At 43.6% G+C, this 18,185-nt stretch overlaps 1 protein-coding gene across 1 annotated transcript; it reads left to right on the top strand.

The window, feature by feature from the left end:
* Nucleotides 1-2,002: 2,002 nt before the first annotated feature.
* LOC139838298 (uncharacterized) lies at nt 2,003-14,483 on the top strand. Its single transcript, XM_071827707.1, has 2 exons — nt 2,003-3,012; nt 14,393-14,483. The coding sequence occupies exons 1-2, from the start codon at nt 2,003-2,005 to the stop codon at nt 14,481-14,483; spliced, it is 1,101 nt and encodes a 366-aa protein (XP_071683808.1).
* Nucleotides 14,484-18,185: the final 3,702 nt, after the last annotated feature.

The following is an 18,185-nucleotide window of genomic DNA, read 5'->3' as shown; positions in this document are numbered from 1 at the left end:
CTTTTCCAAAGGTCGATTATTATTTACTTCTGCCACACCCGACACTCGGGGATGCGCCATTACATCATTACCGCAAATACACTCGATTACTCGGTGAATTTATTTTCTTCGGCTTAGTGGATTTATCTTCTTCGGCTCTGAATATATCTTCCCCGGCTTAGTGGATTTATTTTCTTCAACTTAGTGGATTTATCTTCTTCGGCACAGTGGATTTATCTTCTTCGGCTTACTGGATTTGTATTCGTCGGATTCATCTTATAAGGTTATAATCGGTTTCCTCTAATATAATATTACCCGACGTATTTCTGGGTCAGTGGATTTATCATCTATGGTCATTACTGGATTTATTTTCTTCGGGTCAGTGAGTTTATTTTATTCGGATTCATCTATATGGATATTATTGGTTTACTCTTATACAATACTACCCGACGCATTCCCGGGTCAGTGGATTTATCATCTATGGTTATTACTGGATTTATTTTCTTCGGGTCAATGGATTCATCCTCTATGATATCAGCGGATTCATCTTCAATATATGCTTCATATTTAATGGCGTAATCTTCAATATGGATTCATCTCAAATATTTCATGATTGGATTCATCTTCAATGACTTTATCTATCATGGCGTAATCTTCAATGGCTTAATATTCAAATGGCTTCAGCTTCAATGGGGTCGATAATTTCATTGAATTTTCTAGCGGAAGTCAAAAACAGGTTACATATCCATGGAGCCAACACTCGGGGGCTCGACAACGACTTCGCCCCCGAGTAGAGCTACAACATAATATTCCAGGCAACCACTACTTCGGCACAACGTTATCAGCACACTTCACTTTTGTGTGTGAGCAACTTGGTGTTCCACTTCTATTCACAAGGGGTGGTGGGTTTGGCTTTGATCCTCTTATGCACACAAAGTGTTCGATGAAATGCCCGAGAGCATGATATGAAGTGTCCGAGCCACACTTAAGCTTTCTCATTTATTTTTCCTTCTCGATCGCGGTTAGCAACTTGAACCTTTCATGTGTCATTGATAAATATGCATGTGTATAGTTCATAGTTTAATTTCTATTATTTCTAGCTAGTTAGTTTAACAAATGCATGATGGTTAATTATATACTTTATATAATAATAATGCAGATGAATCAGCAATGGATGTACGGTAACCGACTCTCGGACGAGTTCATTACGGGTTTGAATGATTTCCTCGCAGTGGCTAATGCGAACAAGCAGGGGGGTTTTGTTATATGTCCATGTGCCGACTTTAAGAATCAGAAGGGTTACTCTTCCTCAAGAGTCGTTCACGTGCACCTACTTCGGCACGGTTTCATGCCAAGCTATAATTGTTGGACCAAGCATGGAGAAAGAGGGGTTAGAATGGAAGAAAATGAAGAAGGGGATGATGACAACTATCCTGATCATTTCGGTGATACTTTCATGGAGGATGCTGAAGGAGGGGAAGCAGAAGGGGAAGGTGAAGGGGAAGGTGAAGGGGAAGGTGAAGGGGAAGGTGAAGAAGAGGCACGTAATGAGCCCGCTGATGATCTTGGTCGGACCATTGCTGATGCACGGAGAGGCTGCGAAACTGAAAAGGAGAGGGAGAATTTAGATCGCATGTTAGAGGATCACAAAAAGTCGTTGTACCCAGGATACGATAATGGTCTGAAAAAGCTGGGCTGCACACTGGATTTGCTGAAATGGAAGGCACAGGAAGGTCTATCTGACTCGGGATTTGAAAAGTTGCTGAAAATGATAAAGAATATGTTTCCAAAGAATAACGAGTTGCCCGCCAGTACGTACGAAGCAAAGAAGGTTGTCTGCCCTCTAGGTTTAGAGGTTTAGAAGATACATGCATGCATTAACGACTGCATCCTCTACCGCGGTGAATACGAGAATTTGAATGAATGTCCGGTATGCATTGCATTGCGTTATAAGATCAGAGGAGATGACCCTGGTGACGATGTTGAGGGCGAGAAACCCAGGAAGAGGGTTCCCGCCAAGGTGATGTGGTATGCTCCTATAATACCATGGTTGAAACGTCTGTTCAGGAACAAAGAGCATGCCAAGTTGTTAAGATGGTACAAAGAAGACCGTAAGTCGGACGGGGAGTTGAGACACCCCGCTGATGGAACGCAATGGAGAAAGATCGACAGAGAGTTCAAAGATTTTGCAGCTGACGCAAGGAACTTAAGATTTGGTCTAAGTACAGATGGCATGAATCCTTTTGGCGAGCAGAGCTCCAGCCATAGCACCTGGCCCGTGACTCTATGCATCTACAACCTTCCTCCTTGGTTGTGCATGAAGCGGAAGTTCATTATGATGCCAGTGCTCATCCAAGGTCCGAAGCAACCCGGCAACGACATCGATGTGTACCTAAGGCCATTAGTTGATGAACTTTTACAGTTGTGGGGCAGACCTGGTCTACGTGTGTGGGATGAGCACAAAGAAGAGGAATTTGACCTACGAGCGTTGCTTTTCGTAACCATCAATGATTGGCCTGCACTTAGTAACCTTTCGGGACAGACAAATAAGGAATACAATGCATGCACGCACTGCTTACATGAGACTGAAAGTATATATTTGGCTAATTGTAAGAAGAATGTGTACCTAGGGCATCGTCGATTTCTTCCCCGACATCACAACTTAAGAAAGAAAGGCAAGCATTTCAACGGCAAGGCAGATCACCGGCCGAAGCCTACGGAACGTACTGGTGCTGATGTATTTGATATGGTCAAGGATTTGAAAGTCATCTTTGGAAAGGGTCCTGGAGGACAATCAGTTCCGCAGGGAGTTGACGGGCACGCACCCATGTGGAAGAAGAAATCTATATTTTGGGAGCTAGAATATTGGAAAATCCTAGATGTCCGCTCTGCAATCGACGTGATGCATGTTACGACGAATATTTGCGTGAAGCTGCTAAGCTTCTTGGGTGTGTATGGGAAGAAAAATGATACAAAGGAAGCACGGCAGGACCAGCAACATTTGAAAGACCCAGAAGACCGGCATCCGGAACGGTTTCAAGGTCGTGCCAGCTACGCTCTTACCAAAGAAGAGAAGGTCATCTTTTTTGAATGCCTGAGCAGTATGAAGGTCCCGTCTGGCTTCTCGTCGAATATAAAGGGAATAATAAATATGGCGGAGACAAAAGTTCCAAAACCTGAAGTCTCACGACTGCCACGTGATTATGACGCAATTGCTTCCAATTGCTTTGAGGGGGCTCCTACCGAAAAATGTTCGAGTAGCCATTGTGAAGCTATGTGCATTCCTCAATGCAATCTCTCAGAAGGTAATCAATCCAGAAGATCTACCACGGTTACAGAACGATGTGGTCCAGTGTCTTGTCAGTTTCGAGTTGGTGTTCCTGAAGGAGATATGCCCTAGAGGCAATAATAAAGTGGTTATTATTTATATCTTTATGTTTATGATAAATGTTTATATATCATGCTAGAATTGTATTAACCGAAACATTAGTACATGTGTGATATGTAGACAAACAAGAAGTCCCTAGTATGCCTCTTAAACTAGCTTGTTGATTAATGGATGATTAGTTTCATAATCATGAACATTGGATGTTATTAATAACAAGGTTATGTCATTGTGTGAATGATATAATGGACACACCCAATTAAGCGTAGCATAAGATCTCGTCATTAAGTTATTTGCTATAAGCTTTCGATACATAGTTACCTAGTCCTTATGACCATGAGATCATGTAAATCACTTATACCGGAAAGGTACTTTGATTATACCAAACACCACTGCGTAAATGGGTGGCTATAAAGGTGGGATTAAGTATCCGGAAAGTATGAGTTGAGGCATATGGATCAACAGTGGGATTTGTCCATCCCGATGACGGATAGATATACTCTGGGCCCTCTCGGTGGAATGTCGTCTAATATCTTGCAAGCATATGAATGAGTTCATAAGAGACCACATACCACGGTACGAGTAAAGAGTACTTGTCAGGAGACGAGGTTGAACAAGGTATAGAGTGATACCGAAGATCAAACCTCGGACAAGTAAAATATCGCGAGACAAAGGGAATTGGTAATATATGTGTATGGTTCATTCGATCACTAAAGTCATCGTTGAATATGTGGGAGCCATTATGGATCTCCAGATCCCGCTATTGGTTATTGGTCGAAGTGAGTACTCAACCATGTCCGCATAGTTCTCGAACCGTAGGGTGACACACTTAAAGTTGGATGTTGAAATGGTAGCACTTGAATTATGGAATGGAGTTCGAATATTTGTTCGGAGTCCCGGATGAGATCCCGGACATCACGAGGAGTTCCGGAATGGTCCGGAGAATAAGATTCATATATAGGATGTCATTTTATGTGAAATAAAATGTCGCGGAAGGTTCTATGGAAGGTTCTAGAAGGTTCTAGAAAAGTCCGGAAGAAACCACCAAGGAAGGTGGAGTCCACAAGGGACTCCACCTCCATGGCCGGCCAGCCCTAGATGGGGTGGAGTCCCAAGTGGACTCCACCATAGGGGGCCGGCCACCCCCCACATGGGAGGTGGGAATCCCACCTTTGGGTGGGAGTCCTAGTTGGGCTAGGTTTCCCCCCTCCTATGGAAGGTTTTGGTTTCGGGTCTTATTCGAAGACTTGGACACCAACACTTGGGATCCACCTATATAATGAGGGGGCCGGCCACCCCAAGACCATAAGCTGGCCGCCCCCCCTTGAGTGGCCGGCCACCCCCTCCCAAACCCTAGCTTTGCTCCTCCACTCCATATTGCCCGCGTAGCTTAGCGAAGCTCCGCCGGACTTCTACACCGCCACCGACACCACGCCGTCGTGCTGTCGGATTCAAGAGGAGCTACTACTTCCGCTGCCCGCTGGAACGGGGAGGTGGACGTCGTCTTCATCAACAACCGAACGTGTGACCGAGTACGGAGGTGCTGCCCGTTCGTGGCGCCGGAACCGATCGTGATCAAGATCTTCTACGCGCTTTTGCAAGCGGCAAGTGATCATCTACCGCAGCAACAAGAGCCTCATCTTGTAGGCTTTGGAATCTCTTCAAGGGTGAGACTCGATACCCCCTCGTTGCTACCGTCTTCTAGATTGCATCTTGGCTTGGATTGCGTGTTCGTCGTAGGAAAATTTTTGTTTTCTATGCAACGTTATCCTACAGTGGTATCAGAGCCGTGTCTATGCATAGATGGTTGCACGAGTAGAACACAATGGTTTGTGGGCGTTGATGCTCTTGTTATCTTTAGTTTGAGTACTTTGCATCTTTGTGGCATAGTGGGATGAAGCGGCCCGGACTAACTTTACATGACCGCGTTCATGAGACTTGTTCCTCGTTCGACATGCAACTTGTATTGCATAAGAGGCTTTGCGGGTGTCTGTCTCTCCTACTATAGTGAAGATTCAATTTACTCTTCTATTGAAAACATTAGTATCAACGTTGTGGTTCAAGTTCGTAGGTAGATTAGATCTCTCTCGAAAACCCTAAACCACGTAAAATATGCAAACCAAATTAGAGACGTCTAACTTGTTTTTGCAGGGTTTGGTGATGTGATATGGCCATAATGTGATGATGAATATGTATGAGATGATCATTATTGTATTGTGGCAACCGGCAGGAGCCTTATGGTTGTCTTTAAATTTCATGTTGAGTAGTATTTCAAAGTAGTTGTAATAGTTGCTACATGGAGGACAATCATGAAGACGGCGCCATTGACCTTGACGCTACGCCAACGATGATGGAGATCATGCCCGAAGATGATGGAGATCATGTCCGTGTTTTGGAGATGAAGATCAAAGGCGCAAAGACAAAAGGGCCATATCATATCACATATGAACTGCATGTGATGTTAATCCTTTTATGCATCTTATTTTGCTTAGAACGCGACGGTAGCATTATAAGATGATCCCTCACATTAATATCAAGATAATAAAGTGTTCTCCCCTCGTATGCACCGTTGTAACAGTTCGTCGTTTCAAAGCATCTCGTGATGATCGGATGTGATAGATTCAACGATTCACATACAACGGGTGTAAGCCATGTTGCACACGCAGGAATACTTGGGTTTGCTTGACGAGCCTAGCATGTACAGACATGGCCTCGGGACAACGGAAACCGAAAGGTTGAACACGAGTCATATGGATGATATGATCAACATGTTGATGTTCACCATTGAAGCTACATCATCTCACGTGATGATCGGTTTTGGTGTAGTGGATTTGGATCGTGTACCACTTAACAACTATGAGGGATGTTGTATTAAGTGGGAGTTCATTAGTAATTAGATTAAAACATGAACTAATTATCATAAACATAGTCTGAGTAGTATTTTGTATTAATTTTGTAGTATTGGCATCCGTTTACTACTATGCACTAGTCTTGTTATTGAGATAGAAATACTGTTAAAATCTGATAAGAAACTTTACGGATTGGTACCGTATTGTTAAAGAATCAAAAATTGATTAAGTCCTATTGCAAACTTTTAGTAAACCTCACATTGTTGATTCAAAGAGCTATGTTTTCAATTAGTACCTAAAGTTATCTTGTCTTCGTCAAACTTGAAGTTCAAATTTGTTTGAAAAGTAAGGAGCTGAAAATTTAGTTTTCAGAAATAATCAAGGTATGAGATATATGTGATATCTAAGACCTTATTGCAAGATAATAGAATATAATTTGGTGAGACTACATAAACTCATAAGTTTTATGGGAATGTATGAAGGTTGAAGACGCCAGGCGTCACAATCCTCCAACTATTGGGGCACTAACAATATTCGCATATCCATGAAGTGACCATCCTTAAATATGCACCGTTACTAAGACTCGTCGTTTCGAAGCATCACGTGATGATCGGGTGTGATAGATTCTACGTGTGCATAAAACGGGTGCAAGCTAGATTTGCACATGCAAATACCAAGGTTAAAACTTTACGAGCCTAGCATGTACAGACATGGTCTCAGAAAGTCGTCATGATATGATGGATAAAATTATGAGTGAAATTGTTCATCATATTACAAAGTTACTAATAGTGAAATCTGGAACACTTGTCATATGATGATCAACTTCAATGTAAGAACCTCAAGGTTATTGGTATTTGACCAACAAACCTAGAAGTTAACGATGTTGAAGTGTTTTTCTGAATAATGAGGAAAGCTAAAAGAGAAACTGCAAAAGATATTTTGGCAAAAAGAAAAGACTAGAAAGTCTAGCTCAGGTGTATATAAATGATATACATGTTATGGTTGTATTCCTAGTTAAGTCACACTTTGAAATTCTTGGGTATTAGTACTATATTGGTTGGTATGAAGTGTCATACAAAACAACGCAATACAAGAATACAATGGCCTAAGTGACTGACAAGGAATATGATAGGAATGCACGTCTGGAACAAAAATAAAGTGTTTTTGTGTTCATCGTTGGCATTCTATCTAGCCCTTAGAATTTATAATAAAGAACTTAATAATTGTTATTTTGTTCTGGTCAAATAAAAACAATGAGTTGTTTAAATTATGACATTACTCCATGTACGATGGATAAGTTATTATAAATCTTAATGGTGAAACACACATACATAACACTGACGCTAAAATGCCATAAGGCAAATGATTTGAATTCCACTTATTTGTGGAACCGCAATTTAGGTCATGTTAGAAAGGATCGCATGAAGGAACTCCATGCAAATGGATTTTTGGAGTCATTCGATTTGTTGAATCGTTTGGCACTTGCAAAATCTTTTCTAAAAGGTAATGACTGAAATACCGTTCATAGGCCGAAGAGTTGAACGGGCAACTAACTTAGTGAAAACATACATAATGATATATGTGGTTCACTGGGCATAGTTGTGTGCGGAAGATTCTTCTACTTCATGAAAACTTTCAAACAATGAATTGAGTATATATGTGGATATATTCAATAAGGAAAAGTTTGAAATATTTGAATAGGATTCAAATAAATTTCAGCATGAAGTGGAAATCATCGTAATAGAAATCAAATATCTATGATTGGATCATGGTGGAAATATTTGAATTACGAGTTTTAGCGAACATCTAAGAGAGTTATGAAATTGTTCTACAACTTACGTTTCTTGGAGTATCATAGTGATGATGAAGTATCCAAGAGATATATCCAAACTTTGTTGGATCAATGATGAGATAAAATATTGATGCCATTATATTTTTGTGGATTATGCTTTAGAGACTACCGCTTTTACACTGAATAGAGCATCATCATGATCCGTTGAAATGACACCATACAAGTTATGGCATGGGTATAAACCCTAATAGTCAACCAAAATTGGATGAATGTCTTTGTTGGTTATCCCAGAGATTTAATTGTGAATTCTTCCCACGAGACAAAGACAAAAGTGTTTGTCAATGTTTCTTATTTTCGAGAAATTGTTTCGAGCGAAGTATTTGAGTGGGAGGACAATATAATTTGATAAGGTTTATGAACCTGAGCATAATGATCAGAGTAGCGCAGCATCGGAATTGGTTTCGGAAGCGGCCACGACGATCATGGCTCCCATGACTACAAAGTGTTTTAGCCATGGAGATCAAAGTACATATTGAACCTTGTAGGTATGGTTTACTTTGTGATCAAATAAATGATTTGTGGACAAAGGATTGATTTTGAACAATGATAAACCAATTACAAACAAAGAAGTTATGATGGGCCCTGACTCCGTTAAAATGGCTATACGCCTTGAAATCCAAGATAGATGAATACTTTTTGAAAGTAAATGGATCTATGAAATTGATGGACTTGGATGAAATATCCTTGAAGAAGCTCAACTTATTGAAAAGTTGTTTACGACAAAGTTCAAAGAGTTGACTACGATAAGATTAGATCTTCCGTAGCAATGCTTATAGTCTATGTGGATTATTCTAGTAATCACTACATATTTCTTTTATGAGATATGTTAGTAGGATGGCAAAATACACTACTTAACAGAAGTGTATATTAAAGGTGTATACTAGATACAAACCAAGAGTTTTGCTGGTCCGTGAAATACTAGATAGGTATACGAACTTCAATTGGATGAAGTAAGTATCGCGGAGTTTGAATCTTCACTGGATGAAATAGTCAAAGAGTTTTTGATTTCATCAGAGACGATGAAGAGGCTTGCATTTGCAAGAAATTAAGTGGGAGCGCTGAGACATATTTATAATACTTATGTAGAAGACATATAGTTGGTTATAAATAATGTAATTACATACTTGATTAAAAGGTTTCATTGAAAATTAACTTCAATGAAAGGATATGGACTAAAACATATTTAGTGTCCAGATCTATGAAGATAGATTGAAACACATAATAAGTTTAAGTCAAAGTACATAGAATGGATATTGAAATAGTTCAATATAGAAATATTAAGAAAATGTTCTTGTCATGTGAAGGTTTAACAAGACTTGAGTGTATCTGACACTCGATGAGTAAAAATACATGAGTGATTTTAGATCACAAATAAAATGTACAAAATCAGATATCTTGTGCTCTAAAATGTTATGAGCATATACCGAATGATTCATAAGATGATCATAGGACGATGAAGAATATCCTTGAGTACTTTAGAAGAACTAAGGATATACATATATATTTTTGTATGAAGAAATGACAAACAAATCGCTGTAAGGTGTTACACCGATATTTATTTTGTCACATATCAAAATAGAATTTCAATCTCAAATTAGACTAAGTGTTGTTTTAAAGGTAGCACAATGAACTAGAAGTTGTCTATGTTAGATTTAGAAGAGTTCTAAATATTGTGATGGATTCTACAAAACGAAGGCAGAGTATGTCATTTGTTTTGACAAATGACTGAGGATGTTGAGTCAAGAAGTTCTTTGAGAACTTGGTGTAGTTCCGATAGTGTCAAGAACTTTGAAGCTATATTGTATGTGACAATATTAGTGACTTATTTCAGACATGAATTAAGGTTCCACCATAAGATTAAACATATTTAATGCCAACTCATTTGGAAATGAGTGATGCGTTGAGACGCAAATGAATTACAAAATACATACGTTTCGAGCGTGTCGATCCGTTGACTAAAAACCTCTCCCGTGAGCAATACATGATAAAGCACCATAAGGCCAAGGTGTTATATCTTTACAAATGTAAACTAGATTATTGACTCTAGTGCAAGTGGGAGACTGAAGGAGATATGCCCTAGAGGCAATAATAAAGTGGTTATTATTTATATCTTTATGTTTATGATAAATGTTTATATATCATGCTAGAATTGTATTAACCGAAACATTAGTACATGTGTGATATGTAGACAAACAAGAAGTCCCTAGTATGCCTCTTAAACTAGCTTGTTGATTAATGGATGATTAGTTTCATAATCATGAACATTGGATGTTATTAATAACAAGGTTATGTCATTGTGTGAATGATATAATGGACACACCCAATTAAGCGTAGCATAAGATCTCGTCATTAAGTTATTTGCTATAAGCTTTCGATACATAGTTACCTAGTCCTTATGACCATGAGATCATGTAAATCACTTATACCGGAAAGGTACTTTGATTATACCAAACACCACTGCGTAAATGGGTGGCTATAAAGGTGGGATTAAGTATCCTGAAAGTATGAGTTGAGGCATATGGATCAACAAAGTGGGATTTGTCCATCCCGATGACGGATAGATATACTCTGGCCCTCTCGGTGGAATGTCGTCTAATGTCTTGCAAGCATATGAATGAGTTCATAAGAGACCACATACCACGGTACGAGTAAAGAGTACTTGTCAGGAGACGAGGTTGAACAAGGTATAGAGTGATACCGAAGATCAAACCTCGGACAAGTAAAATATCGCGAGACAAAGGGAATTGGTAATATATGTGTATGGTTCATTCGATCACTAAAGTCATCGTTGAATATGTGGGAGCCATTATGGATCTCCAGATCCCGCTATTGGTTATTGGTCGAAGTGAGTACTCAACCATGTCCGCATAGTTCTCGAACCGTAGGGTGACACACTTAAAGTTGGATGTTGAAATGGTAGCACTTGAATTATGGAATGGAGTTCGAATATTTGTTCTGAGTCCCGGATGAGATCCCGGACATCACGAGGAGTTCCTAATGGTCCGGAGAATAAGATTCATATATAGGATGTCATTTTATGTGAAATAAAATGTCGCGGAAGGTTCTATGGAAGGTTCTAGAAGGTTCTAGAAAAGTCCGGAAGAAACCACCAAGGAAGGTGGAGTCCACAAGGGACTCCACCTCCATGGCCGGCCAGCCCTAGATGGGGTGGAGTCCCAAGTGGACTCCACCATAGGGGGCCGGCCACCCCCCACATGGGAGGTGGGAATCCCACCTTTGGGTGGGAGTCCTAGTTGGGCTAGGTTTCCCCCCTCCTATGGAAGGTTTTGGTTTCGGGTCTTATTCGAAGACTTGGACACCAACACTTGGGATCCACCTATATAATGAGGGGGCCGGCCACCCCAAGACCATAAGCTGGCCGCCCCCCCTTGAGTGGCCGGCCACCCCCTCCCAAACCCTAGCTTTGCTCCTCCACTCCATATTGCCCGCGTAGCTTAGCGAAGCTCCGCCGGACTTCTACACCGCCACCGACACCACGCCGTCGTGCTGTCGGATTCAAGAGGAGCTACTACTTCCGCTGCCCGCTGGAACGGGGAGGTGGACGTCGTCTTCATCAACAACCGAACGTGTGACCGAGTACGGAGGTGCTGCCCGTTCGTGGCGCCGGAACCGATCGTGATCAAGATCTTCTACGCGCTTTTGCAAGCGGCAAGTGATCGTCTACCGCAGCAACAAGAGCCTCATCTTGTAGGCTTTGGAATCTCTTCAAGGGTGAGACTCGATACCCCCTCGTTGCTACCGTCTTCTAGATTGCATCTTGGCTTGGATTGCGTGTTCGTCGTAGGAAAATTTTTGTTTTCTATGCAACGTTATCCTACAGTTCCCACCATCCTTCTTCAATATTATGACGCACCTCCTGGTTCACCTAGTCGAAGAGATTTCCATTCTCGGTCCTGTATTTCTACACAATATGTTCCCCTTTGAGAGGTTCATGGGAGTATTAAAGAAATATGTTCGTAACCGTGCTAGGCCAGAAGGAAGCATCGCCAAGGGCTATGGAAATGAGGAGGTAATTGAGATTTGTGTTGACTATGTTCATGACCTTAAGCCGATTGGTCTTCCTCAATCGCGGCACGAGGGGAGACTAAGTGAAAAAGGCACGATCGGAAGGAAATCAATGATATGTATGGATGACCATTCTATGACCGAAGCACACCACACAGTTCTACAAAATTCCAGCTTGGTGGCTCCGTACTTCGAGGAACACAAGAATATTTTACGCTCGAACAACCCGGGGAAGCCTGAATCCTGGATTACAAAGGCCCACATGGAGACTTTCGGCGGTTGGTTGCGAAAACATTTAATGAGTGACAATGATGTTGGAGATCAGCTATACATGTTGGCCAAGTCACCATCTTCGACTATATCGACTTTCCAAGGGTACGAGATAAATGGGAATACATTTTACACGATCGCCCAAGATAAAAAGAGCACCAACCAAAACAGTTGTGTCCGCTTTGATGCAACAACCGAGAATGGGCAAAAGGTCACATATTATGGTTACATAGAGGAGATATGGGAACTTGACTATGGACCCTCCTTTAAGGTCCCTTTGTTCCGGTGCAAATGGTTCAAGCTAACAGGAGGTGGGGTAAAGGTGGACGAGTAATACGGAATGACAATGGTGGATTTCAACAATCTTGGTTACCTTGACGAACCATTCGTCCTAGCCAAAGATGTCGCTCAGGTTTTCTATGTGAAGGACATGAGGAGCAAACCGAGGAAAAGGAAAGATAAGAAAACGAGTACATCATGCGATGATCCAAAGCGCCACATAGTTCTTTCAGGGAAAAGAAACATCGTGGGAGTGGAGGACAAGACAGACATGTCAGAAGATTATAATATGTTTGGTGAAATTCCGCCCTTCAAAGTGAACACTGACCCAAGCATTAGGTTAAATGATGAGGATGCTCCATGGTTACGGCACAATCGTAAGCAAGGGACACAAGGGAAGAAATGATGTGTAATAATTTATTGTACCAAACTTTGTTTAGGAAAATTTGTTCCAAACTTTGTATGGATCATGTGAATTATATTATCTGTGATGTGTTTGGTGTCCATTTTCAAATGATTCGATTGATTCGAGATACCACTGATGATACATGAAATTTGAACTACAGCCAATGATGTGAAGGACATGCCTAGGCCTAGGAGTACATCTTGGAATGTTGGAGTGATATAGTCATACTCCTGCCTAGGCCTATAATATGCATACTCGTAGTCTTCGTAGTCGCCGCCGTTGTATTGGTAGTCGCCACCTTCTAAGTTGCCGCCGTCGTCGTCGCTGTCGTCGTGCGGCGCTCGTGGCTTGAACCTCGACTGGTACTGAGGGTACCGCAGGCGGGGGATATCGCCGGCCGTGATGTAGTCCATGACGCTCTGTAGAGTCCGGCCGCCCCACCATAGCCGACGGCCAGCCTCATGGAAGTTCCCAGGGGGTAGACCGTCCTCCTCATACCTGGCGAGCGCCCTCTCACGCCGATTGATGAAGAAGGCATCCCAAGTCTGCTGGTTGTCGGGATGCCAGCGGGGATTCATCCGCTGCTCCGGCGTGAGGTCGAGGTAGTAGTGGTTCGTGATGGCCGCCCGGCGCGCAGTAGCCTGAGGGACGGGAGGGACTGGCACGCCTCCGGCGCTTAGGCTCCAGCCGGCGGGGACGCGGTTGCCCGGTGGGCAAGGGTAGTTCGAGGCGCAAAGCTCATCCACCTGCTGGTAGGTTAGAGTGGGTACGGTGGAAGCCATGAGAGAGTGATGATAGATTGTAGAGATGTGATAATGCTGGCCAAGCCGGGCTACATATATATAGTGAGAAATGGCGGGAAAAATGGGGGCAGAAAGACAGGAGGCGGGAAGACAGATGCGGGAAGAAATGGCGGGAAGCGGGAAGTGGGAAGACAGGAGGCGGGAAGATAGGAGACGGCAAGACAGAGGCGGGAAGAAATGGCGGGAAGCGGGGGGAGAAATAGAGGGAAGACAGGAGGCGGGGAAAGACAGGGACGGGAAATGAATTATTTTTATTTTTCTGAATATTTTGATATATTATTTGTATTTTTTTGATTTTGAAATGAATAAGTTTTATTTTTCTGAATATTTTGATATATTATTTGTATTTTTCTGATTTAAAATGAATTATTTTTATTTTTCTAAATATTTTGATATATTATTTGTATTTTTCTGAATATTTTGATATAATATTTGTATTTTTCTGATTTTGAAATGAATTATTTTTATTTTTCTGAATATTTTGATATATTATTTGTATTTTTCTGATTTTTGAAATGAATTAATTCTGGAAAAAATGCTGAGACCAACCGCGACTAAAGCCCTCTCCGCGCGGGAACGAAAAGCCCAGCGAAAAAAGGCTTTAGTCGTGGTTGGTCTCACCAACCGCGACTAAAGGTTGCAAAATATAAATAACGCGAGAGGAGCCGCTCTGTTTCATAGAGCAACTCCTCGAAGAAGACGAAGACGAAGACGCAGAGGCGCCGATCGATCGACGCCGTCAGGCTGCCCGACCTGCCTCTCGCCGCCCCTCGGCGCCCTCGATGCCGCCGCCGTACGTCTCCGCGCGCTGCCTCGCCGCCGTACCGCACCGCCTCGCCGCCGTGTCCCAGCGCCCGCGCTGCCGCTCGCCGGCCGTCTTTCCCCGCGCCGCGCTCGCCGCGCCGCGCTCTCCGGCCACGCGGGCACAGAACGTACAGAGATCGAGAGAGAGCGCCCGGCCGGCCGGCCTCTCTCTCTCTGTAACATTTTTTTAAACTGAAATTTTAAATTAAAATTGTAATTTCTAAATTAAAACTAAAATTGTAAATTAAACCCTAAACCCTAAATAAAAACTAAAATTGTAAATTTGTAAATTCAAACTTAATTTGTAAATTCAAACTAATTTTGTAAATTGTAAACTAAATTTGTAAATTAAAACTAAATTGTAAAACTAAATTTGTAAAAATAAGTTCTATATGTTAATTATTAATGTTGTTAATTGTTACAGCGCAGTCGCCGGAGTCGATCTCCCCCGGGCCCTCGCCGCAGCAGTCGCCGGTGCCTCGCCGCCCTCATCGTAGAGCCGCCCGCTCGCAGATCGAGCGCCGCCGCCCTCTCCGTAGCAGTCGCCGGTGCCTCGCCGCCCTCGTCGTAGAGCCGCCCGCTCGCAGATCGAGCGTCGCCGCCCTCTCTCTTTTGCTCGCAGCGGAGCAGGTAATACGTCCTCGTCGCCCTCGTCGCCGCCCTCGCCGCCCTCTCTCTTTTCCTTTACTTATTTAGTTTTTACTACATGTCTTCAGGAGTGACATATGGCAGACAATAGAGACCCTATTTTGGAAAACTATGATCCGGAAGCTGAAGCACATATAAACGCCATCATAAACGGCGATATTCCTTATGTGCCGGAAGAAGATGAAGAAGACGATGTCCCTTCTTATCTAAACCTTGACGGTGAAGGTGAAGGTCAAGGTGATGAAGAAGGCATGGACATTGTTGAAACGTTTGCCGGAGGGCAAACGACAAACGACGATCTCGAATTGCAAGCAACCACCTCCGGCGAGGTATATATATACATTGAGCCTCTGGTGATACAAATTTACTGATTTAAATAAATATGTATTAACGCGACTCTCTTTCTTTTTTTAGCCCTCCGGATCGTGGAGAAAATCGAGTACAAAGCCGCGTGGCAAAACCCAAACGATGAAACAAGGAGAAACATTGACCATTGATGTTGTCGATCAACAAGGCAGGCCGTTGGAACCCAAAAAGCACTATACAAAGTTTATCAACCAATGCAGAGTGGTTGTTAGAGACAACGTCCCGATCATCCTCCAGGAATGGAATGAGCCAAAGAAGGCACGTGTTGGTTTCACTTTTGTCGACAAGAGAATGAAAAAGGATTGTTGGAGAAAACATATGGAACATTTCATTCTACCTCCGGAATTCAACAAACACGATGAAGAGGGTAACGTGCTTCCGGGTGGACATGAGAGGAGGAGGCTAGTCAAAGAGTTCGCTCTTAAGAAGATGGCGGAAGCATTCCGGAACTTCAAGAAAAATTTAGCCCGTGACTATGTCTCGCAGAAGAAGACTCCGGATTTCAAAGGACAGTATGAGAGACAGAAAGATGATTGGCCCGAATTTGTGAAGCAAAAGCAATCAGAGCATTTCAAGGCCATATCGAAAAAAATATAAGGAAAATGCAGCTAAGAAAGAGTACAATCATGTTATGGGGCCAGGAGGATACCGCACTTCGGAGCCTAAGTGGGAGAAGATGGAGAATGACCTGAGGGAGCGAGGAATCCCTCTAGGTACAGAGGGATGGGACCCAAGGGCCAAAAGCTGGTGGTACGGGCATGGGGGATCGCTAGACCCGGAGACAGGGAGGTGTGTTCACTGGAAGAAAGTGTTTACTCCCACCGCCGCCCTTATTCAAGCAATGGCCGAAGCTCAAGCGGGGAAGATCAAGGTCAACAGAGAGTACGACCCGCTGACAATAGCCCTCGGGAATCCTGAACACCCAGGACGTGTACGACGCAAAGGCGCCATTCCGTGAAAAGAAGGGTTTCCCCAGGACAATGACCCATACAGTTACAAAAGCCGTAAGAGAAAGACGGACCGGGATGCAGATCGTATGGGGAGGATGTAAAGGAAACTATTTGAGGTGAAGCAGATGGTGCAGGAACTAGTAAGAGATAGATCGGAAGGGCCGCATGAAGATCGTGCAGCGGATGTCGGAAGCTAGCAGCGGAGAAGCAGCGTGGCTTCCACGGAGGCCCCGGCTGGTGCTAATGCACCCTTGGCCCCAGCTGGTGCTAATGCACCGATGATCGATATTGGTGCACCGGAGCCTCACTACCCCGTGGACGATGTACAGGACAGTATGAAAGAATGTGAGCTGTATCAGCCAATGAGGAACATGTCCTGGAAGGTGGCGATCGGCAGCGCTTTACCTTGTAAACCTGGAGCACTCCACCACGGCAATCCCATTCCAGCTGGCTATGCTCGTGTCACGGTGGATGACGTAGTCGAAGGGTATGAGGACCTGGAGATTGACTATGCTACACCTGAAGGGGCTGTGAGACATGGAGATGTCAAGCGCCAAATCATTCTATGGCAAAACAAGGACATCAAGTTTCCAGGCTCAGCGCCAAGGCCACCGACCCCGAGGAATCACCCAACAAGTCCACCCCCCTCCGGTGGTGGTGGTGCACCTACACCTCCTTCACGTCAGCCGACGCCGCCCCCCAATCCACCTCCGGCGGGTAAGCAGCCGCCGCCCCCCAGTCCACCTCCGGCGGGTACGCCGCCACCCAGTCCACCTCCGGCGAAGAAGCAGAAGCAGGGGGTTACGGAGGACAGCAAGGCAACCCCCTCCTGGCCTATTAACTCGGAGCCTTATGTACCTAAGACCACAAGGGTACCAATGCCATCACTGAAGCCTCTCCTCCCGAGACCTTGGGAAGCTACTGTCGAGGAAAACGATGCGGCCGCGGCTGCTCACCATGAGAAATGAAAGGCGGATGTCAAGGCGAAAAAAGAGCCCGAGCCCTAGCCGGTATATACTGAGAAGCAAAAGAAGTGGGCTAAGGATTTTTTGACGACACCGTCCCAAATCCAGCAGAATCTGCCAGATGACTATGGACGTGAATTTCGTAGGCAAGTAGTATTATTGGAAGAAGCCATGGTGGAGAAGAAAGAAGCAAGTAAAAAATGCGGGAAACAAGTTTCCCAGCTCGGGGAACAGAAAAAACAATCGATCCCCCCGCTCATAGTGGAAGCCGGTCCTTCCGTTACGACGTCCTTCAGAGCCGATATGTATAAGGACATGGAACTATTAGACCCCGCTATCCTAGCAGCTGCTAGAGCACAGGAACTGACTGTAACGGCGGCCAAAGAAAGAGCGGCCGAGTTCGGTATGACTCTTCGTGCATTGTTAGGCCTTGAGGATGCGCCAATAAGTGAGGTAGCATTTACATATGTGCCGAATGGGCCTCTCGTTGAGCCTGCGCAGGAAGCGAGTGACGTGGGCATAACCCTTCGGGTAACCGACATTGCCCTATCCCGTATTGACTAATTGGAGGCCCATGAAGACACTTGGAAGCAAGATGGGCCA

The sequence above is a fragment of the Lolium perenne genome, chromosome 3 (genome assembly GCF_019359855.2).
Source record: "Lolium perenne isolate Kyuss_39 chromosome 3, Kyuss_2.0, whole genome shotgun sequence".
Lineage (NCBI taxonomy): Eukaryota > Viridiplantae > Streptophyta > Magnoliopsida > Poales > Poaceae > Lolium > Lolium perenne.
The sequence above is the reverse complement of the archived record's forward strand: the minus strand, read 5'-3'. Positions and strand labels throughout refer to the sequence as shown.

Coding starts and splice junctions, on each gene's coding strand:
- LOC139838298 (XM_071827707.1), top strand. CDS start 2,003: ATGTGGTATGCTCCTATAATACCATGGTTGAAACGTCTGTTCAGGAAC. Junction 3,013..14,392: donor GAAGACCGGCATCCGGAACG/GTTTCAAGGTCG, acceptor AAAAATGCTGAG/ACCAACCGCGACTAAAGCCC.